At 40.5% G+C, this 23,482-nt stretch overlaps 1 protein-coding gene across 7 annotated transcripts in view; it reads left to right on the forward strand.

Moving 5' to 3' along the window:
• The window catches only part of LOC139626197 (contactin-associated protein-like 4), a 103,951-nt gene that overhangs the window by 28,102 nt on the left and 52,367 nt on the right, over positions 1-23,482 (forward strand). For all 7 annotated transcript variants that reach the window (XM_071486469.1, XM_071486464.1, XM_071486465.1 and 4 more), the window contains 3 exons: positions 10,507-10,700; positions 15,295-15,442; positions 16,667-16,870. In XM_071486469.1, the coding sequence (XP_071342570.1) occupies positions 10,507-10,700; positions 15,295-15,442; positions 16,667-16,870 (546 nt within the window). The remainder of the gene's footprint in view (positions 1-10,506; positions 10,701-15,294; positions 15,443-16,666; positions 16,871-23,482) is intronic.

The raw sequence follows: 23,482 nt of genomic DNA on the forward strand, positions 1-23,482 counted from the left end.
GACAGCTCCTTAAAAAGCACAGAGAATTTTATGCTCTGACTACCCAACCTATTTACTGGCATCACTAAACTATCTGTGGTCCACACAGCTAATTAAACCATGTTCGGTCACATTAATGAAATATATGATAATTAACTTTATTTATATGGTACTTTCAAACATAAAAAGGCAGTGACAGGTGCTGTACAATAACAGAAAAAAGTCTGGAAACAGTTAAGGAGCAGACAATGTAAACAACTCTAAAAATTCAAAAGTCATCTTACAAGAGAACAAAGGAAGGTTAAAGAAAAAAATAAAAACTTAAAAAAACCAAATAAGTGGAGACTGTCCTCTCCAGAAACATGACAACCCGGGTCGTTTGTTCGGAAACTTAAAAGGATCCATGTTGAAGGTTTCCTGATGAGGAACTTCTTGTATTGGTGAAAGTAATTACTGCCCTTTTGGAGTAAATGGCAGAAGTACTGTGATGTTATATTACTGCAAATCATCTTGTGTTAGGTCACAAGATGTGTGACTTTGACACAGGAAACTACTGTACCACTAGTTGACATGGTATTCTTCTTTCCTTTAATGATGATCTTTCTCTATTGTTAATCGTAAAGCTTCAAGCTCTGATCATACCGCATGTAGTCCGTGGATGTGGATGAGGTCTAATACATACTATGACTGGGGTTCATGCACACAGACACATTTCAAACATCCACATTAGAAAAACATGACAGTGACTCTGACAGCAAGAGAGGGTTCCTTTGTCTTTGGCTGAACTGAACAACATGACCAAGTCAAAGTGTATGTGGCTGCTTAACATATCACAGTACAAAGATACAGTTCACAAAACAAAGGTTCAGTCTATTTTTCTAGTATATGTACAGCTGACACATGTGTTGTGTACGTGGTCTCAAATTTTGGAAGTCTGCGCAGACCCTCGCAGACTACCTAAACTTAATCAAACTACAGGATAAACCTGTTTTTACTGATATTTTTGGCCACTTGGAGGCTGTGGAAACATAACGTGAGCACAACATTCATATGCATAATTTATTAGATTAGCAACAGTTGCTCATTTACATCACTATTAATGACCCCTTTGTCATTTCAAATGTTATTACAGATTATTGCTGCTTTAACCATAAATGTGGTGGATCAAAGTTGGTTTTGCAAACAATAAGTAGCATCCAAAAACTTCTACACATATTAGATCAGAAAACCAGCTGAAGGCAGGAGTCTGACAACAGATTCCTCCCTGTATTGGTAATGCTTGGCGATGCCTGACAGAGGTCTCTGTGTGATCTGTTAGATTAAATTTACTGGGAGCTGTCAGCACAGCGTCCAGCTCTATTGTCCGTATATTTTTTGAGCCAGATATCTAAACTGTAAAAGGCCTTTTTCTGTGTTTTCAGTTTCAAAGAGCTTGTCCATTATATATTTACTGCAGATGTAATAAGATACTTTGCTTTTGCTTGATGTGAATCATTTCTACAAAGGTCACGTCTGTTTTTTTTTCCTGTCTTGTTGTTAAACTTTGATGACCTGTGGGTTTAGCTTTGTCACATATACTGCACTTCTTATTTAAACAAACATTGTTGAAGCCTCTGTGAACTTCATTGATTTGTTCTCCTTTATAAACTCCCAGTCAGTCTGAGTCTCATTACTTAGCAGTCCTGTTATTTCATTTTCCACTTGCCTTCCACATTTCGTACAATTCCCCGAAGCCAGCTTCTCCAGAGACCAGTCCTAATTTTACTGTGATGCATTCAGCTAAGACGCCCACAACTGGTTTCATAGCTGCATGTCACTGTTTATAAGGTCTTTATAATGAACATTACTCAACACACATGCTCCAGTGACCTGCCTCAGTAAAAACTGCTCCTGTTAGGATTTGTCTCCTGTTGTGATTTGTTACTTTGCACCTTTTGAGATTAATATTGATGTTTGTTTGCTCCGTTGCTGAGTCATTTTTATATATAGCTGCATATTATCTCCCAGGTTGTCATAAAAACACCTTAAGCTCCACCTAAAAGCAACTGCAGCTGTAAGACTCTGCAGCTCGAATCTGCTTAAAACGCTTTCGAATTCCCAGGAGCCCACACAGACACATTTACACATCTTGACCTGGTAATGCTGCGTGTCTCTCTGCCTGTCTGTCTGTGTCTTGCTGCCTGTCTCTGAGACCTGCCAGCTTCAGAGGATTTCTCCCCCTGCAGTGGCTTATATCCTTATTCCCATCTGTCCTGTTTTTGTATTACCGTTCCCTTCGTATCTTCACCTTTCCCTTACCTCTTTCTGAGTGGCACAGTAGTGCATCGCTGCTAACCACACTTTGCATTTATTTATTGCACACATCTGCTCCTTTTAGTGAAGCCATTGCCCTGACAGGAGTTGTGTCAGCTCCCGTTTCCCACTCGACACTAACACGGTGGAGACTTCAGGTAGAAGAGAGCGCCTGTGCTGGATGTTGTGTCCTTTTACTGTCTTATTAAGAAAAACAAATGCTGTAGTTAATTCTGTGTGGTGTTCTGTCTAACGCCAGTAGGGACTGGTCTAGTTGTGGGAGTTGTGTTATAGAAGCTGGCTGGTGTCTCTGTTGTCCAGCCGCCATTATTTACAGAACAGTCCAGTATTGGTTATAGAGGACAGGATTGGATTGTTACCAGCCGTCTGTGTGTGAAGTCCTGCCCACGTTCATAGTGACTTGTAGCTACAGTTTCAAACTAGTGATTTACTAAATATGTTTGTACCATTAAAATGTAAGAAATGTCTTTGCAAGTAAAGATATTATAATAATAATAATAATAATAATATTGCTGTAGTAATTATTGTGGTAATAGAACTTCCAAATATAAAAGTTTTAGGGACCTAAATCAAAAATTAAACTCAAATACCAATAAATGTATGTGTGACCCTACTTCATTCATACACATGGGTAAATCTAACAGGAAACATCAAATGTAAGCTAAACATCATTTCATCATTGTAGACTTGTGTTATTGGAATAACATTTTGTAATTTGAGATATATTGTTTGTGTTTTTTTTTTTTTTTTTTTTTTTGGTGAAACAGCGTTCTGATGAAGTATTACACCATATGTGGATCATATTCGATATTAGCCGGTCAACATAAATTCTTTGGGTTAGCTAAATGCTATACTACATCTAGTTACCAGGTTTAAATGTTTTGTAACTAACCCCTATGTAAGAACTGGTTTGTGTGGTGCCACTTGTTTTAAACCTGCAGTGCAGAACTTTTTCCTCCCCCTCGTGGCAGTGAGAGTAATTGCACAATGTACTGTGTTTGTCCTCGAGGTTGAGTGCTTCCTTTTTTAAACTGTAATCTGTCCTCTGAACGCCGACTTTCCTGAGAGCTGAGATAGGCAAGTTTATAGCGCTGAAACTCTTCCCTGTGATGATCTGAAACAGTTTGATCACGTGAACTCTTGGTCTCATGAACTCACCTTTTAGTTTATAGCATACAGAAGTCTGCAGAAAGATTAACCTCTGGAACCTGAGGCTATTATTGCTCACCTTGTTATTATTACACACTCACTTCAGATAGTCATATCATACAAGGACAGGTTTGGCCACTCAGAAATTCTATCATTTGACAATTGAGTAGTACCAAACATGTATACGTGTACTAACACAGACTAGGTGGCTTTAAGCATTTCACAAGCTTGAGCCTTGTATCATTTAACAAGGTTCTCAACAGACTCTGCTTCACTTTTAATCTCAACTCAGTGGCATATGCAGGTCTCCTCTCCCAGCTGGTTCCACCAGTGCAGGTTCTTATTTTGATTTAAAATGCTGTCAGGCACTGAGATGCTGTTCTTGTTCAGAGTAAATCAAGGATACTTGTAAAACACTTGTGGTTTCTGATGGGCATGAACTGGCTGCTGTGGGAACTGATCTGAGTTTCTGTTCCATCTCCCAACCCTGCCGCCATGAAAAAGTCATAATCCAGCCCTGACACCACACGTCCTTGGCTTGTATCCTAATGCTGAGCCAGGAGGAAGCAACTAAAATAACATTCCCTTTGATGCTTTCATGCTAGCCCAAATAAATCCATGTATGATAAGCAGCAATGACACACATTTACTTATTTGGAGGATTGCTTTCATTTCTTTTTTTTTTTTTTTTTTTTTTTTTTTTTTTTTTTTTTTGGTGAGAAAACTGGAGTAAATGAAAACATGGCCACTCACTTTGTATGTCCTCAGTGGATGAGCACACCGTTGACCTTTTAGCTGTTTGCTTTTTAATGGCCTCTGGATGAATACATTTCATTAATAAAATATTCTGGTTTATTCTAAAATCTGTTTCTGTTGAGCAACCATGTCCTAATCAAACTGTTATTTATTTTACCTGCACAGTCCCCACCAACCTTGTATTTAGAGACCTTTTAAAATTAGGCCTATACTTCAAAACAGGAAATCTTTTCATTACTTTTTAAATCTATTTTTATTTCTACGGCTTACTGTCATGTGAATTTATATAAGTTTTTTAAATACAGATTGAAAAGTATTTGGTCAGATTCATTAATAACCTTTTCATTCAGATAGTTTCCAGTTTCATTAGACTGTTTTATTTAGGAAAAAAAAAGGTTTGTATGTTCATACAGAATTTAACACTTAAGAAGCTTTGTTTTGCACTGTGATTTCTTGTGTTTATTAAATTAGAAAAAAAGTACTGTTTTGGTCTTTTTACTAAAACTCAAATATTGATAAGCACTAGTATCATCCCAGTGTCCCAAAATTACAATTATATGCTACTAATTTGCAACAGCTATGAACTATGAAATGTTCAAACATTGAAAAACATGTGAACATAAATCCAGGTGTAACCAGAGGTTGTAGTGGGCTGGTTAATATAAATAAATGTGATTAACAGTTTCACACATAATGTGCGCTGGTTGGTTCTCTGATGTGGCTGAACCCAAAAGTCACGGTCTCCTGATTTAGTAAAGTCGTCATGGTAACGGCCTAATTTGAACGTCCAGCAGAGCGGTGTTGCAGAGCTCCTGACCTGTCTTTAACCTCAGTCACCGTCCTGAGTGGAGAAGAGGAGCGTTGGTGTCATTACAAACAGTTTGGGAGAAAAAAAACAAGCGGATTTATTGGATCAGTAATGAGAGTCGTGCATGATGGAAGTTGTTGTGACTGAAACAGTAATGTGTGATTAACATGGCGTATTTAGTGTATCTTTTTTTCTGCACACAGATGTCCATGTTTACACTCTCCTCTCATCTCCTTCCTTTAGGCTCTGTCTGCTTTCTTCTCCAGTTCTTGATGAGCAAAGGTCTCATCTCTTTGTCTTCCCTCCTCTCCTTCTCTCTCTAATTCCTCCTCTGCCATCCGGGAGATGTCAGTTTATCCTCAGCCACTCTCTCATTCTCCCTCTTTCCTTTGTCTGTGTTCTTCACTTCTTCCCTCTTCAGTCCAGCTGTAATGGGTAAAGGTCAGTGTGTCTGCTCTCCCCTGTTGTGCTGTCGGTGTTCATGTCTGTAACCGGGGTATTTACTAGCTCTGGCCTTTAGCTGCTGCCCTAACAAGCAGGAAACAACAGCTGGCAGACGAAAAACACCAGACTAAGAAGAAAGAAGAGACCCAAGACACAGACTATTCAACCCAGAGGATCCTGCATCTATTTCCAACCCTTAAATCAGATTTTAATAGGCATAGAAACAAAATTCCAAATCATGTTCAATTTGGATTGTTTATTTGTGTTGCCAATTTATTGTAATTTTTGTTGACAACACAAGATACTTTGTTGTAACCTTTTTATATACAGTCCGTGATTGTAACACATAGAGATAAATCATGTTAGCATGAAAGTCACAATGACATGAAAAATGGCCTGATGCAGTATATGGTTCCTTTCCTGAAGACACCTGAGTTAAATCCTAGAAGCTCTTTCTTAGTAATATCATCATCCTGTTGCTTTAAAAGTTTTAAACATATTGCTCAGATTATATTCCGTTTTACTTAATGTGTATGAAATGACCAAAACAAAATGTGCAAGGGATTTGGGAGTAATGTAATGCATGTTCATTAATGTATAATGCACATAAATAATCTGACTAAAACTCTACACAGGTCCGATGACTCTACTGCTTATTACACACCAGGAAGAAAATGCTGTATGGATAGACTTTGTTTTTCTTTGATCATCACCAGTAGCTCTGAAACTGCTCATTATACCAAGGTTTGGACCCAGAAGCAGGATTCACAGACGAAATTTTACTGTGTCAAAAAGGCAGAGGTTGGAAATGAAGGCAAATCAAACTGGGCAACTGAGATAAAATAAACAAATTCTATCTGGCAAAAACCCAAAGATGCAGGTGAGGTTGAAGAGAGAGGATTGGCAGGAAAACTGGGAAAAAACTCACACACTGCGGCCAGGAGGGTTATTAAGAAAAGAGTGGGTGCAACAGGCTGGTGTACGGGAGGCTCTTCAGCGAGCAGCAGTCAGGTGTGCCGGTGGGTGTGGGAATGAGTTGGCTGTGATGACAGGTGAGTCTGTAACTGCCAGACAAATATGCAGGGAAAATATGCACCAAAGTTCAGAAATCGCTGATGCTGTTGTCTTTCATTTGGGCTCTCTCCAAATGCTTTCTCTTCCTTTTGTTTTAGCGGCAGTATATTCCCAACCGCTCTCATTGCAAGAGACCAATATCTGCTATAAACCTCAGTGAACACTTACTTCCTGAAGCAGGATACATGACTTTCAAACCAGTTTTACCTCCAATCATAGACGTTCTATCTTCTACATGGTGTCTGTTTGAGGAGAGTCAGCTGTTAAGATGTGGCTACACAGGAAGCGTTTGTCCGTCGTCATCTGATGAAGCAGATACACTGTTTTAATCATTACAGCTGTCGTATAGGCTGCTGAGAAAAGCACATTTTTATGCTTCAAGTCTGTTTTCTTCCATTGTATGCACACAACGACAGTGATTTTGTGTTGGACTCTTTTCAAAGCTAAAGATATTTAATTAATGTCATATTTAACAAACAAAAGCAGCAAATCCTCACGTTTGAGAAACTGCAGTCAGACAATATTCAGCTTTTTTGCTTGAGGAAATGACTGAATGATTAATTGTTCATCAGAAAAATAGTGGTGGACAATGGTGGTTTAGTCATTTCACTCAGGGCCAAACTGACCAGCTGTGGTCCTACACCAGCACATCTGTCCAACAGCTCATCAGGTGAAAGGGTGTAGATGGGGGTCACGTGGGTTGTGTTACTACAAGCGTCCAGTAGAAAGTGGATTTATATTAGATATGATAAGATGAGAGAATGTGTCTGAAGTGTTGTGGTATTGATTTGTCTTGGCCTTATGTCAGCATGACATCACCTTGGCAACACAATCTCAAGTGCTCTTTAGGCTGGCTGTGTGTGTGTGTGTGTGTGTGTGTGTGTGTGTGTGTGTGTGTGTGTGTGTGTGTGTGTGTGTGTGTGTGTGTGTGTGTGTGTGTGTGTGTGTGTGTGTGTGTGTGTGTGTGTGTGTGTGTGCGCGCGCGCTCTGTAGGGAAGAAATCCCATCTGCTGTTCAGGCACGATGGATTTGCTGTGGTCTGACTCAGCATTTTTTTTCTTAAACACACACACACACACACACACACACACACACACACACACACACACACACACACACACACACACACACCCTTCTCAGTATTCAAAGTGTCATTATCTTGTTGCAGCCTTTTCCATCACCCACAATGTCTCTTCATAATCAGGTTCTGCCATAACTCTCCATGCTCTCGCTCTCTGTCTCTCTCTCTCTCTCTCTCTCTCACTCACACACACACACACTCCTTTTTGTAGGGGGTGCCAGCGGCATCCAAAGTATTGAAATTGCAGTTGGATGAGTTTTGGCTGTATCTTTGCAGATGTAACTGTATTAAGGCACAACTCTGTCTGCCAGTACCTCTGTCCCTCTGTTTCTCTTCCTGTTGCGTGACACAAAGCACACGCTTGTCTTTTCTTCGTGTTTGCTCTCCGGCCCTACTCGCTGTTCCACTCACGGTCTCCAGCCCACAACCCTCTCCATCAGGGTCAGTTTTCCCAAATACAAACCCATCCTATGAATGTGTCTGCTATGACACAGGACAGGGTTCAGACTGTGTGAAGTCAGGGGTGTTTGTCTTCCCTGCATGTTTTTTACTATTTGTACTTCTCAGTGAGGTTTATTCAAAACCGGGACCTCTCTTTGTTCAAATCAAACCATTCTGACACTTTATTGGTTTTTTGCTGAGCTGTTAGTTTTAAATATCACAGACATTTAGTCCAGCTTTTAAAAAGATGACTGAGCCAAAAGATTATATTTGAAACTTTAGATCAGGACATTAGCTCAACATAAGCAAGATAATTCACTGGCGCTTGCTACAACTTTTTAGATTGAAATAAATCAGTGCATTTTATCAGTGTTTATTTTGTGAATAAAAAAAGAAATCTGATTTTTGAAATAGTTTTTGCAGCATAAAGTCTCCCATCCTCTTTCCCTCCCTCTTTTATGACACAAATCACTAACTTCCTTCTCTCGGCATCTTTAATGGACTCTGGTGCATTATCAGTTTGTCTCCTCCTTTTCCCAATCTCTCTCCTCACTCTCTGTCAGTATAAGGAGATTCTCAGCCTCCTCTCCTGTGTTTATTATAAACCTCAGTGAACATAGCAGAAAATGCAGCTTTTTGATCGCTGTGGATCAAAAATCCTTGTGAAATCATTGTAAATCAGCTCCTTATAAAAAAAAACCCAAAACAAAACAAACGTATTTTCCCCTTACAAAGAAACATTGTGAATATAAAACCTATAATATCCTTTCAAGATCAGCAAAAAAGTCATTCATGTTTTTGTCTCCTCCTGCGTTGATTATTGTAACTCACTGTTCACAATCCTGAGTCGTTCTTCTGTGTCTCGGCTGCAGCTGCTGCCAGCAGCGTTGGCCAATCAACACTGGTTGCCCACAGAGGGCAGAATTGATTTTAAAATCCTTTTAATTACCTGTGAAGGTAATGCTGCCCCCACTTTATATTACTGAATTACTGTGTGTGTCCCCTGGTGAGATCACTTGAGGCCTCCTGACCAATGCCTTCTGACTGATCCACAGCTTAAAACCAAAGCTGACCATGCTTTTGCAGTTGTGGCCCCCACCCTCTGGAACCGTCTTTCCTCTACTTATAAAAAAATTTAAAAAAATAAATAATTAAAAAATAAAATGAAACAAAAAAAGTTTTAAAAAGCTGTTAGAAAACCCATCTGTTCTGGAAGCATTTAACCAGTCATGTGGGATTGCCTTCCTTGTAGTTTTTATTGTTTTCTTCAATGTTTGCTCTGTACAACACATTAGAACTCTTTATAAATAGCTTATAAATAAAGTTTACTTCTTACCTACTTCTTTTTGTGCAGTTGAACTAGTCCAATTTTCTGTTTGCCCCCCCTGACTGCAGTGACAGACAGACGTCCCGCAGTGCTGATGGGACTAACTTCTTTTTACTCTGCAGAGTGAGCACAGTGTCAGTTAATCTCAAACACACCTGGATGCTCTCTCCAGCTGCTGTGACAGCTGTTGCCAAGACAGAGAGGGAGCACACCACCCCACAGAACATGGGAGGGATGTTAGTTCTGCAAAACACTGTTGAAAAGAAAAACACTCAGTGATTTAGGTCATATCAGTGTTTTAGTGCTGAACGAGCAGGCTGTTAAATGGTTTTACTCCAACTGGGGTTGTCACCTTGGTGATCCCGTTAAAAAAGAAAAAAAATGGACACATCTTGAAACTTAGTTGTGGTGTTATGAAATAGCTTTAAATACCATGCTGCTGCTTCACAGTTTAATCCATTTCCTCCAAGTGTTTGTGACTCAAATATCCCACTTAATGTCTTTGATTATGAGGATTTATTATTTATCATCATGAAACACGGCAGCGTTTTAAAGCTGGGAACATGTAAGTGGACTTAAATTAAAGCCAGAATGAGGATAAACTATATTTACACTGTATTTTGTAACATTTCAACTTAAAGCAGGGTTTCCTCTGAGAGTGCTGACGGCTAATCAGCTAACATACCTATACCTTTGTATTCCTGTCATCTGTGAGCTCCTCACCACTAATCTGTGAACATGCAATTTACATTCACGTCCAAACTGTAACATTTATTATTGGCCGGCTTTAAAATCTCAGCACGCAGAAACTAGTCCAGGCAATTCAGATTCACGGGTTTAAAGTTTAATTTCAGGTAGATTAAAATGTAACGAAGCACATTTCACTCCTACAATTTGTCTCTCCATCCTCGGTCTTCTGTGACCTTTGCCAGCCTCTGTATCACACCTCTTCTCCATCTCTCTCTCTCTCTCTCTCTCTCTCTCTCTCTCTGTCTCTCTCACACACTCTCACACTCACTCACACACACACACACACACACACACACACACACACACACACACACACACACAGTGTGAAGCGAGAGGGGATTTCTCATTATTAATCCAAACTTTTTGTCTCTGTCCTCTCCGCAGGTGCAGGAGGTTGGTCTCCTCTTGTCTCCGACAGATACCAGTGGTTGGAGGCGGATTTGGGGAGGCGGACCCAAATCACAGCTGTCGCCACACAGGGACGATACGGCAGCTCTGATTGGCTGACGGCCTACCTGTTGATGTTCAGCGACACAGGACACAACTGGAGGCAACACCGACAGGAGGACAGCTTAGGGGTAACTGTCCTGCAATAATCAGTAACTAAAACAGCATGACTGAAGATGTATTACATGAAGAAGAGTAGTTTGTAGTTTCACAAATAACTGTTGCTTCCAAATTGCAGTTACTTTTGTGAATCCTACAGGAGTTTCATGCTCAAGCGCGGGGTGCAAGGAGAGGAAATTATCTCATGTTGCAAATTTAGTGGACCATGAAAAAGTTCCTGCACACTGACTACAAACCATAAAGTTCTTTAAATAGACAATTTTTCACTTAGGTCTGATTCATTTTAACAAAATGAAAATACAAATTGGGACAGAAATGTCTCTCTTAATAAATGTGTGGTTTTAAAGTCAGCTTCAGGCATTATGAGGCAAAGTGTTTCTGTCAGAAGACCACACTGTATGAAACAGCAGGAATATAAAAGATGAACATGTTGGTCCTCTGGTTAATTGAAGCTGATAGGGGAATAGCTCTAAAAAATCAGCAAGTTGCCCAGTTTGCAGCGATAAGTTTATTTATTTTGACACAAAATAATTCATGCCACTATGGTTTGAAGATCAAGTTTTTTACCTTTTTGTATTCTCATGTTATTATTGTTGCTTAGTTGTGCAGCTGCTACTGTAGCTGTCAGCTGTTGCGGTGCCCTTGAATGTAGCACAAAGCTGCGTTTTCAGAATGGTCCCGATAATGAAAATGTAACCTGGCCAAAAATGAAAACACAATTTTTCTGTGATGGATTACCTTCCTTGAGCAATTTCACTTCTCTACAAAGTTCTTTAGATTTGTGCTAAAATGAATGAAAACCAATGGCTGCATGCTGGAATATCTAAAAACGTATATATTTGAAAACAACCCGCAGTACAGCAAAGTATCCACCATGTGTTGTTATTTGAGTTAAAGCTGCACTTTTACATCTGTTTCAGACAATTTGAATAGAGTTCAGCTGAAAACTCAGGTTCATTGAAGTTAAAATACATTTGGCCTCACTGTCAGAGGCATAATTTACATTATCTGTGGGGACTGGTACTGCCTGCAGCGCCAAGCCTGCTCACCAGGAGCCTTTCACTCTTTATTAATAATGGATGGAACAATGAAAGGAACCTGGGCCGGGCTCTCTTGACTGCATGAAGCTGCTGTCGAACAGTTTAACCTCTACTGACAGGAGGCGGGTGCTGTTGCGGGAAAGACTGCATGGCGTACAAAAAGTTACATCTTTTGATTCCTGCAGCGGCGAAGGTGTCCATCAACAGTCTCCAAGCAAGTTGCTGAAAGAACACTTGCCAGCTTAGTCACCGTGAGCCGGTCTTGATAAGAGTGTCAGCTCAGTGCCTAAAATGTAAATGTGAATCTGTGAGGAAGCTGGCTGAGACATGCATGTGGTGATTTAGATATTCTGCAGTGCAGCTGATGTGTGAAGTCCTCCAAAAGGACTGGGGAGAAGCTCACAGCTGAGGCTCCTTCCTCAGCTTTTCCCTCAGTACTGCGGTTGCTTCATGACTGCCTATGTTCCCCAGTGTTTCATCTCTGCTCTCAAAATCATCATTTTCCAGCATTTTATATCATTTTTTAAACTATTACCCGTCTCATTTTTCAGTAAAGAGAGAGACAGAGAGAGTGCTCGTCTGCAGAACGAGCAAACTACTGTATGTCAGAATGACAGGAAGCCGTGCAGGCCTCAGCTGATTGAACAACATTAAACATGAGTCAGAGGCAGTCAGGCGTCTCCTCCCTCCTTTGTGATAGACAGTGCAGCCTTCTTGTTACAGTAGCAGCCCGGAGAGCAGCTTTTGATTCAGATTTGACAGGATACGATTTTCTCCCAGTGAAGGATACGGACGCTCTGAAGCCTGGGAGTCATCACTAAAAAGAGAGAATGGGGGTCACAGCTTAAAAAACATGTTGATTTTACACTCAGCATGAAAGGTGATAAACCCAGATCAGCTTTCAGAGTGTTTTTAAAGCTCCATATATTAGTCAGGCCAGCTTAGTGTGTCTGTTCAGGAGGAGATTCGACTGCAGAAACAGCTGGATCAGGAGGAGCCTCTCACTGACTTCTTAGCTTTCATGCTCTGTCTTTCTCCTTTTACTCTCCAGTGGTGGAAAGTAACTCAGAACATTTACTTGAGCATCGTACATCAGCACAGTTTTGAGCTACATGTGCAGCCACTTTATACATCTACTCCACTACATTTCAAATGCAAATAAATACTTTTTGTTTATTTGACGACTATAGTCACTAGTTACAGTCCAGATTGTAGCTTTTTTGAGCTTTTCCAGCTTAAACTTCCTGATAAATTGCAAACTAGCTCCACCTCCACCAACGATAACAGTGAAATTCTACTTTCATAATAATGTATAATGACCCAGAACAGCACTCACTGGGGTCATTGTTTACTTTGACTGAATTTGTTAATCTGGCCTTTGGTGCAGAACTTTACTTGTATTGTGGTATTTTTTAGTATCCTACTTTTACACAGGAAAAGGATGCAAATACTTCCTCCAGCACTACTTAGGATTAACAGTGTTTTTAAAGCTCCAGATGTCTGTGTGTTGTTAGAGGTGATTTCCCCTTCAGACTTCACAGATGGTCTAATTTAAGTAGCTGTTAGTGTCCCAAAGAGGAAAAATAAACAGATTTAGAGAAAAGTTTTAAAAGAAAAAAGGGCTGAATACAGATGTGCTTCTCCTTTTTTTTTTTTTTTTTGTTCTCAATTAATCATTTCATGACACTGTCCCTCCTCCCAGGTTTATCATGTGACTCTTTATATGGGCTGCGACCTCTAGGTTTGGAAACACTGGAGTAGACTAACTGTGTAGAAAGAGTATGAAACTAGCTCCACCTTGACCAGCTACAACAGTTTAATGCTCATTTCACATGGATTCATCAGTATTAACATACTGATAGGTAACCTGTGAGTAATGTGAAATTTAAAAGCAGTATAAAAAACACACAAATAAATTATATAACATAGTTCCAAGCAAATATATAGACATTTGAAGTGTTAACAGATTTATCATCAATTATAACTTCTCATTGATTATTAAAAACAGTATAACAAAGCTGTAATTTTTGGGGAGGTCCTTATTTGGCAGCGACAGCGGAGATAGACGAGAGAGTGACAAGCAGTTTACAGTCCGGTCAGCTGGGAGTCAGAGCAGGGACCTGCTGTGAGGAGCTTCTCACGCCCACCTTGTAAGGGGCCTAACCACTCAGCCTAAATTGTAACAAGAATTAATGATGTTTGATTACAACCCTGAACAAGTCTTACAACTTGTATTATCTCTGTGTACAAATCATAGGCGGACACCTGTGTGTTCCCCTCAGGAATTGCTTTTGCTCATTTTTTCTCTTTACTGTCTCTGACAATAGTGAAAGGAAATTTCCGCCCATGATACAACTGTATAAATGATTCAAAGGCAGATGTTCAAGACTCATTGAAAATGTAGTTTGTAAAAAATTCTTCATTCAAGGTCCACTGACTGCCAGCTCTGAGGAGAAACCACTGTTGTCTGATTCTTTCTCCTGCCCTCCTCCTCTTCTCTCTTCTGTTCCCTTCTCACTTCAATACAATTTAATTTGGTAGGCTTCATTGGCATGAATGTCAGGTGAACAATATTGCCAAAGCGTTAAGGATAATACAATTAAATAATGAGATGAGGGGGAAAAAAAAATTGCTTGTCAGAGGCTTCTCATATTTCAGAAGATGCTGGGGCGAGCAAATGCAGGGCAGCTCTTCTCAGCGGGAAACAGAGCCATTTGTTGATCTTAACGCTCCACTGCCCAGACGGCTCAGCCCTTCAGAGCACCGAAGACGGCACTGAGATCACAATTATGCAGCACCAGAAAAGCCAATTTCACTCACGCAGCCACATCAGTACTCACTCTGCAGACACACACATGCACAGGCGATGTCACACATTCTCAAGTAGGGAGGACAGACACTAGCAAAGCACATTCACACAAATGCAGCTTCTGGGTTTTTGTTTTTTGTTTTTTTTTTGGTCATTACAGATGCTAATGCAAGTGTTGCTCTGTGTGTGCTGTTTGCCTGTCAACCAGAAAATCCCACTGGATTCAGTCATGCAGCTGGTTGGGGAAAATAGAGGCCATTAGTCTTTTAAGAGAGGCTTGGTATGGAGACAGAAAAGGTCCCAGTTATTGATCAGTGGACAAAGAGAGGAGGAGGAAGGGAGAGAGATTATCAGCTGTTGGGATCAATTGCCTCTGGGAGCTCAAACTTTGAAATTGTCTCAGGATCACAGATGGTAGGAAGAGTTTTTCTCCACACTCAGTAAGACAGTAAACTTCAACTGGAACTAGTGCATCTCTTACTTTGATCCTGTCACTGCAGATCACACTTTTTGTCGAGAGGACGTTAGAAGATTGTAGCTTTTAGTTTCTAGATTACTGCGAACCTCATCCCCTTAATTTACAGCTCGATTATCAGCATCAGAGTGGAAAAAATAGATCCCATGTCGCTGTCTAAGGCACTAGAGGAACTAATTACTACAAATGCTTTTCTGTCAGAGCTGAGCACTGCTGCAGTGAAACATGTGAATGTTTGGATGGAAAATTTCAGCAGCTAACATGTTTTTCTGTTGTTCCAGGCTTTTCCAGGTAACAGTAATGCAGACACTGTGGTCCAGTACAAACTGGCACAGCCCGTCATAGCTCGCTACCTCCGCTTGATCCCTCTTGACTGGAACCCCACTGGACGGATTGGACTCAGACTGGAAATATATGGATGTCGATATAGTGAGTTCACTTTTATTCTTTCACTCCTTTTGTCAGATATGGCATAAATACAGTGGGTTTTCAGAAGTCAACTGTGGATTTTTAATTTCCACATTTCTTTATTTACATTATAGAATATACAAGTGTTCACATACTAAAATTAATCATTCTTTTAGAATTAAAATGAAGATATTCAGTGATAGATTAAAGATGCTGGACATAACCTACAAGAGTGGTATCCTCCTTTATATACTGCATTTCATACTGGGTTGGTTTTGTTGCAGTAAGTTTTGTTATTTGTTTTATGGTACAAAGGGAAATCGCTCCATGGTGTAAACAGACTCAGGTTCTTTGTTTCATGCTTCACAGTTTCGACATGTCACATCGTGTAAGAATGTGGCGTAACTGGCTGTTATTATCAGCAGTGGTGTGAAATAAAACTGCAAACTACACTTTAAGAATTTGACATAGTGAAAACAGAACACTGCACATAACATCTTCATAAAGTCTAAGTACGGAAACATAATAAACTGACTGGGAGATTCTTTTAGTCATATTTGATGAACATACAATGCTGCCTGGGTCACTTTCTACACTGCAAACATGACATCAGTTTTTAATCTGAGCTGGGACAGAAAATCTGCTAATACTGTCCAAACATTTGTTTTCTTATCATGCAGATTCACATGAATTCTGCTCACACCAGTAAAATTGATTTACTCACACTGGTCTTATAAAGGTCTGCGGTTGCTGCTCTGTAGTTGTTAGCAGAAACTCCACCACATGGTTTTGCTGTGGTGTTTTGAAGTGTTTGTACATTAAGGGGCCAGAGGTTTTCATGCTCATTAGCAATGATCCACTCAGAGGGAATCAATAATGTTCAAGCAATAAAAAGGATGTTCTTCACTAGAGAGTATGGGATGCTGTTTTTAGGTGCACAGGAACCACATTGTTTTTTTTTAATGTTCAGTAAGAATGGAAATGACCCAGGTTGTCATACAAGCTAGAACCGCCACCGGCCACAGCAATCAGTCATTTTTAAGTGAGTGACTTTGTCTTCACTCACAACTGTTTGGTAGATGGTTTGTATTATTGGCTTCTGTTTACCAAAAAACTAAGCTTGTAATTTTACATTAAACTGTTGCATAGAATGAAATTTAAATTTATAAAGGCGCTAAAAAAAATGTTAAGTGTATCTGAAATTGAATAATGAAGCTCCTCCTCCTGCTGTGTGTTGTTCTGCAGCTTCTGACGTGGCAAACTTTGATGGCAGCAGCAGTCTGGTCTTCAGGCTGAGTGTTAGGCCGAGCCCGACGGCGATGGAGACGATCTCGCTGAAGTTTAAAACCCTGAAGAATTCTGGGACACTGCTCCACGCAGAGGGACAGAGGGATCACAGCCTCACTCTGGTGTTGGAGAAAGGACGGCTGCTGCTCTACCACCAACAAGGTACAACATTATTCTTCCAACATGTGGCTGAGATGAAACCTGCTGATCCCTGGGGAGAAGGTCACATGTTACAGCACAGGCACAGGCTAACAGTCCAGATATAAAATACGTAAAGATTAGGCTGTCATTTCTAGGTACCAAGGTGCCCTTGAGCAAAGCTCTTAACCCCATGTGCTCCAGTGGAGCTGCTTTGTGGCCAGCAGGTCAGACTCCAGTTTTACTTGGCAGCTTCCAGGTGTGGATGTCCCTGAATAGAGTAAATAAAGGTTAAAAATAATAATAATAATTTAATTTTGTTGGCCCACTTGCAATACCTTTGTGGTTCCCCACTATTATAGACTGTATATTAATGTGAAGCTGAGATTTCAGTGCAGTGGTTTCACAACTGGTGCAAGCATATGCTCCTGTTAGCATTGTTAGCACAGCTGGGTGTCTCGCTGGACCCAAGGCTCACAAATTTGTTGGCTAATTAGCTACTTCATGAGCTAAACCAACAAGCCTGGGATGGGAAGCGCAGACACTAATACCTGCTATTCAGTGCTAACATATAAATAAAAATAATAAATAATTCAATCACCTCAAAAAACCGCAGCACAGACTTCCTCACACTCTGTTAGTCAATGCAGACCACAGCAAGTTATATTATTAGACTGATATTTGAATGAAAAATCCTCTGAAGGGCTCCAACACCACGAACACGGCTGAGAGGGCACGTTTCATTGTTCATATATGTTCCTGTGCCAGAAAGCGAGCAGACTGTGACAGCATGCTATACAAATATAGGGGACAAAAAAATTTAAAACACCTCTAAGTGTAATAGAGTAAGAACTCTATTATATTTAGAGGTGTTTTTATTTATTTATTTATTTTACAGTGGATGTCTTTTACACTTGAATACATTTAAGTATTTGGCAGGACAATAAACAGCAGCAGTCGACTGAGCACCAGGATCGAGAGCCACAGGAACTTTGGATATTTTAATTTAATCATTTAAATTATTTTGGAAGTTCTTTATGATGACTCTTGCCGGCAAACCCTGCAGCTCTGTCTGTCTGCACATTTGTCGTTCAGTTATTGTTCCCGGCTCTGAGTAAATGTTTAAACACCTAAACCGTGCAGTGTAATTATGCGCTCATTCAGGCTATAGAGCCTCCACCATCCCCTGTCTATGTAAGGAATTTAATATCCAGCACATTTTTGTCCTCACAGTGAAAGGGAGCTTCAAGTTGGTCTCCATCCATCTGCCGGTTTACTGATGTGTTTGTCAAAAGTGGTTTCTAAAATACCACTCATCCAATTTTGAGAAACTCAGGAGAATTATGCTTCTTTCTACTTTTCCTAATGAGCTCAGCACAGTCTTTGTTTGTTCATCCATATATCCCAGACAACATTTCAGATAAACTACTCAGACTTTTATGAAACTTGGGGAATTGATGCAATTCACCACTGCAGGCTTGAGGTTACAGTTGACTACAAAGAAACATACATGTTGTTGATTGGCTGTGAAGGAGGACAGCATCATTTGACGTGGAACTCTTGTTTACTCTTGTTGTGCAGTTCTTCTCAGGTTTTCCCCAAACTTTCTCATTCAGTTCTCTCGCAGCTCGACTTCCTCTCATATTTTCTCTCTTTTACTCCATGATAGATGCTTGCAACATGAAGTCGGTGGAGCACAGTGGGCTAGCACAGCATAGCATGATCCATTGACTCTGCCTGCACAGGATGAGGCACTGTGAAGGCTATGGGAGAAAATATGTGTATGTGTTAGTGTGAACGAGGTTAAACCTGAGATGTTGTCGGACTGCCAGGCCGTCGTATTATCGCCATATGGCAAACCTTCATCGATGGTGCCATCTGGCTGCCGGCATACTCTACCGCTCGGCTCAGTAACCATTCATTTCCTTCCTTCATTTAGGGGGTTTTCTGTAATTTTATCTGGAATATCAAACAATTTTTCTAGTGAAATCAGTTTTCTCGTCTTAAATGAAGTTACATTTCAAATGTGTAACTGTGGATAATTAATCATAAAATTGAGTTTATCCAACTATTCCTTTTATTTGGTATTATTCAGTTCTACTGAAGCAACAGTTCCTGCTAAAATGATATATTTCATGTAAAACTCCTCGTCAATCATTCAGAATTTGATATTCCGTTTTTCAGAATATCCTCTTACCATAACTTCCTAATGTAAGCCAGGTCTAGTCTTGATTCACGAGTGGAAATGTTTCTGATAGCAGAGGAGATGCTAGTTATCAGCTATTTGTAAGACTAGTGGAACTAGAGCAACACTGATGGTGGCTGGACATTCAGGTGAAACCAGTGGGACCAAGCAGATACACTGTCACTGTCAGTCCGGGTAAAGCAGCTGAGTATCTGCTCTTTGCTCAGGTAAGAGCAGGACTGAAAGGTCAAAACATAATTTAACACAAGTTCTATAAACTTCCACAGGAATGTTCCCCAAACTTTTTGCAATTTTTTGCACTTTTCACCATGTGGAAAGATGACAGTCTATGACCTGAGTTTATAATTGTCTGCAGTGGCAGTGAAAGAAAATCCATCACATGCAGACATATTGTTGCCTGTTGTTTGCATTATTTGAGGCTGTATATACTTGATGCTCCACTCGTTAAATTTCACTACGCTCTGGTTTATATTTAACAGTTTTACACACTTGATGCTCATTACACAGCTCAAATGTCAGTTGCGATTTTAGCATGAAAAGTAGGAAAGTACTGCAGGTGGAAAGTTGACTCAGTTCTATTACTATAATAACAGCATTTCAAGGTGCAGGTCTAGTGTTTATTTCCAACATTGACATGGTAGCATTTCAATGATGGTGGGTGAAGGCATCTTTCTTTTGCTACATATTATAGTCACACAGGTGCACACACTGGTGCTGGGTGTCCACAGCAGTGCTCACCCAATTTTGTGGCACATTTCACTACGTGGAAATTAGTAATGAGAGCATTAGTCTTGGACATTTAGTTGTGCCGCTGTGGCTATATATGCACCCCACCTGTTGAATGTCACCCCCCGGAGGCTTGCATGTCTGATTAAGCCGCATGTTGATCAGCCTCCATTGCTCCCTTTTACATATTTTGCACTGCACTTCATGCACACTTATTCTAAAAAAAAAAATTTGGATACACAACCTAAATGTAAGCTGCCATTTTAGCAGGAAAAACAGTTGGAGGAAACTGCTGCAGCAGGAATGGTAATGCAAGTACATTACCGTAATAACAGAATTTCAAGGGCAGAGTTGATTATTTAGCTACAATCTTAGTCATGTTTGGAGAAGGTGTCTTTCATTTAGTACATCCAAAGTCTTAAGTATTCACTTCAGGTTCCAACAGAAACTTTTCCTGGAAAAATGAAGCAGATTTCAGTGAAACTCTAAATTTTCTGTATTCAACTCAACCCTCCCTCTGCTTGCTCCCACCCTTCGCAGTTGTCTTAACCTCCCTCTGTCACTCCCGCTCCACAATCCTACAATGAAAACAGAATATCATCCAGTGCCCTGTAGTTGGGAAGAGGTGGAAGAGCATTAATCCCCTGGTGGTATTGTCTGTCAGCTGAGGTGTCATCTGCAAACACCATCAGTCTGACATCAGCTCCCTGAGTGACGCCTGTCACATCTGCCTGCTAGACCCCGGTTGATAGTCAACAAAGTGCTCAAAGAACTCTGGGAAGCCGGGAATGAAAATAAACACCCATAGCTGTTGTAACGGCGCAAAGATTAGATTGAGCTATGATAATCCAGCAATATAACCAACACGGAAAAATAAAAACATGCTCTGCCTCAATCACAGTGCTGTCACTTCAGGCTTCTTCCTCTGTCTCTGTCTGTTTCTCTGCCCGCCTTGCTGCCCCCTACCTTTTCTTTTTCTGCCTTTTCTATTTTCCTCCCTTTCCATTGTTATTTATCACAGGCTTTCTCATATGTCGCCCCAATTCTGGCCCTGCTAGTTTTTTTTTTTTTTTTTTTTCAGAGGCGATTATTTTCCTTTTTCAATTGCTAGCTCTTGGTCTCTCTCTCTCCCCCTGTCTTTCACACAGCCCTCCCCTCCCTCTTACTCTCCCAGGAGTTTGCAGTCTGTAGACAGTGTAATTTAGATCAATAGCTCAGAGGGAGGAGAGGAGAGGAGGAAACATGGGAGAGGAGAGGAGAGGAGAGGAGAGGAGAGGAGAGGAGAGGAGAGGAGAGGAGAGGAGAGGAGAGGAGGAAACATGGGAGAGGAGGGGAGAGGAGAGGAGAGGAGAGGAGAAAACATGGGAGAGGAGAGGAGAGGAGAAAACATGGGAGAGGAGAGGAGAGGAGAGGAGGAAACATGGGAGAGGAGAGGAGAGGAGAGGAGAGGAGAGGAGATAAACTAGGGGGGCAAAGATAAAAGCTGAAGATTCAGATGTATTATCTCCATAGCACAGTGTGAGAGATTTCCTGAGATGTTCTTTGGCAATCTGGTCCTGTTGGCCCCGAGCCTCTCTTTAACAGTGATGCATGTTGGTTCATGAGGAAAACAAGCAGGCTTAGACACAGAGGTCCTAAGGATGGCTAATGATGGCTAACACTGAGCATCAGGGGTACGTATAGCTCATATACACACAAACATAAATAGCTGAGAAAGAGCAGATGTGTTTCGGTTCGTCAGTGAGTAACAGCCATTTGCGCAAATTAATGTTTGAATGAAAACACAAAGACCGACAGATGAGCACCCAGTGAGCAAGCAGACAGACAGGCAAACAGACAAATAAATACAACAGTGAGTGATATACCCCCCTCCTATCTGCCTGTAGCTGTCCAAGCAGTTGAAATAAATTGGCTGGCTCATTAAGATTTATGTCCGCTATCCAAAACCATCTCATTTCCTCTCTGCTTTACATTTATCAAAATGTCATTTTGCTATAATTTGGCCCACTGCTTCATAATTCAGTTCATTTCTGAACTGTCACCGGGAAAGCTGCAATACACTGTAGTAAATATACTGAGGGCCTCGCTGTCCTGGTCCAGTGCGTTCTGGACGAATGCTGTTACGTTTTGCTGACTAAATTAGGATGGCATCACAGAGGCGTGCAGGGCAAGCTGCATGCTAACAAACGCTTGTCTTTTCTTTGTATTCTCAATGATAAGGACTTGCTATGGTGGGCCTCTGGTTGCTGGTTGTGGTTTTGCACTATAAAAAAAACTGAATAGCCTATTTCAGATTTTACAGTAACAAACATCAGCACGATCACAAAGGTTCTCACTAATCGCACAAAACGACAAAAGCTTCAGCCAGATCCTCCCTCAGGCATCTGCAGAGTGCTCTTGAAAAAGAGATGAATCTCTCGGGACAAAGTCTGCCAGTTGGCAGAGAAAATGGAAGACTGTGAATCGTGGTGATTACTGTTGCATTTGCTTACTTCATTCCACTTAGTCTATAGTGATTTAGAGTGAGCCTCCAGGAGTTTCTGTTGTAAACAGCCTCGTAAGAGTTTCAGTCAGCAGCGTCGCTATTTTCAGAGGAGCCTGGAACAGCAAAGATAGCAGAGGGGCTTTTACTGTACTGCCCTGCTCTGTAATGGGCTGCTTACTGCTGGATCATTCTGTGCAGCAGCAGTTTGTATCTCAAAAAAGTTCCACACATAGTCCCATAATTGAAAGGCAGATGTAAATGATTTGGGGGGGTGGGGCAAGAAAAAAAACAAGTACACTGACAATTTTAGGTGTATTAATAGTTCCCAGAGTCTTACTATTAGTTACTCGTTAACTAATGCTCAGCGTTATTATTGACCCATCCTACCAAATAAAAGTACGTGGTATCAAAGTGTATTTATCAGTGCTGTCAAAATTAACATGTTAATCATTGCGATTAATTTCAAAATACTTAACACGTTAAAATAAATCAACGCAATTAATGCCACCACAGTTTTGTTTACTTCCTGTGTGGGTGCTGACCTATGACACGGCAGCGGCGAGACTCATCCCTGCGGCCAAAGACAAGCTGAAGATGGAGACAAGCAGTGAGGGAGTTTTAGGCGGAAAATTTAAATCTAAAAAGCTGCTTGACGGAAGTATTTTGAAAACAAAAGTAATATGCATAATTTGCAAAGCTGAATTTAGTTCAAAGGAGCAGTTCGTCATTACAATATGACCATAATGCCAAACAACATAGATCATATTTTTTGTTGTTCACACAATTTATCTTGGCGCATACAAAAGATTGTGATTATCAAAGTTGAGCCTTGATTTTGAAAGTTTTCCCTTTGAAACTACATAGTTACGTGTAGTTTTGTGTTAAGGTGCTATTAAACAGTGGTGTTGAAATATACACTCTTTCTTACTCATTAATTTGGTGATTTATTTTACATTTAAAAGCTTTAGTCTTTAGAGGAAAAATAAACTTTTAATAGCTGCTAATTTTAGCTGCTAGCATGCTAACTCACCACAATACTTAAGTTAGCCAAATACCTGCAAAACTAATGTTAACTGTTAGCATGATAATGTGCTAGTGTGTACATTATCGTTGTAGCTATGTTAGCATGCTTGCACTTAGCATGCTAATACGAACCCAGTTTAATTAAAATCCTCATAAGAGTGGCTGTCTTAGTCTGGTTATTGAGTTTCAGTCTGTG

This window comes from Trachinotus anak, unplaced genomic scaffold, assembly GCF_046630095.1.
Source record: "Trachinotus anak isolate AG129_WGS33_773 ecotype Australia unplaced genomic scaffold, CSIRO_AGI_Tana_v1 ptg000010l, whole genome shotgun sequence".
Classification (NCBI taxonomy): Eukaryota; Metazoa; Chordata; class Actinopteri; order Carangiformes; family Carangidae; genus Trachinotus; species Trachinotus anak.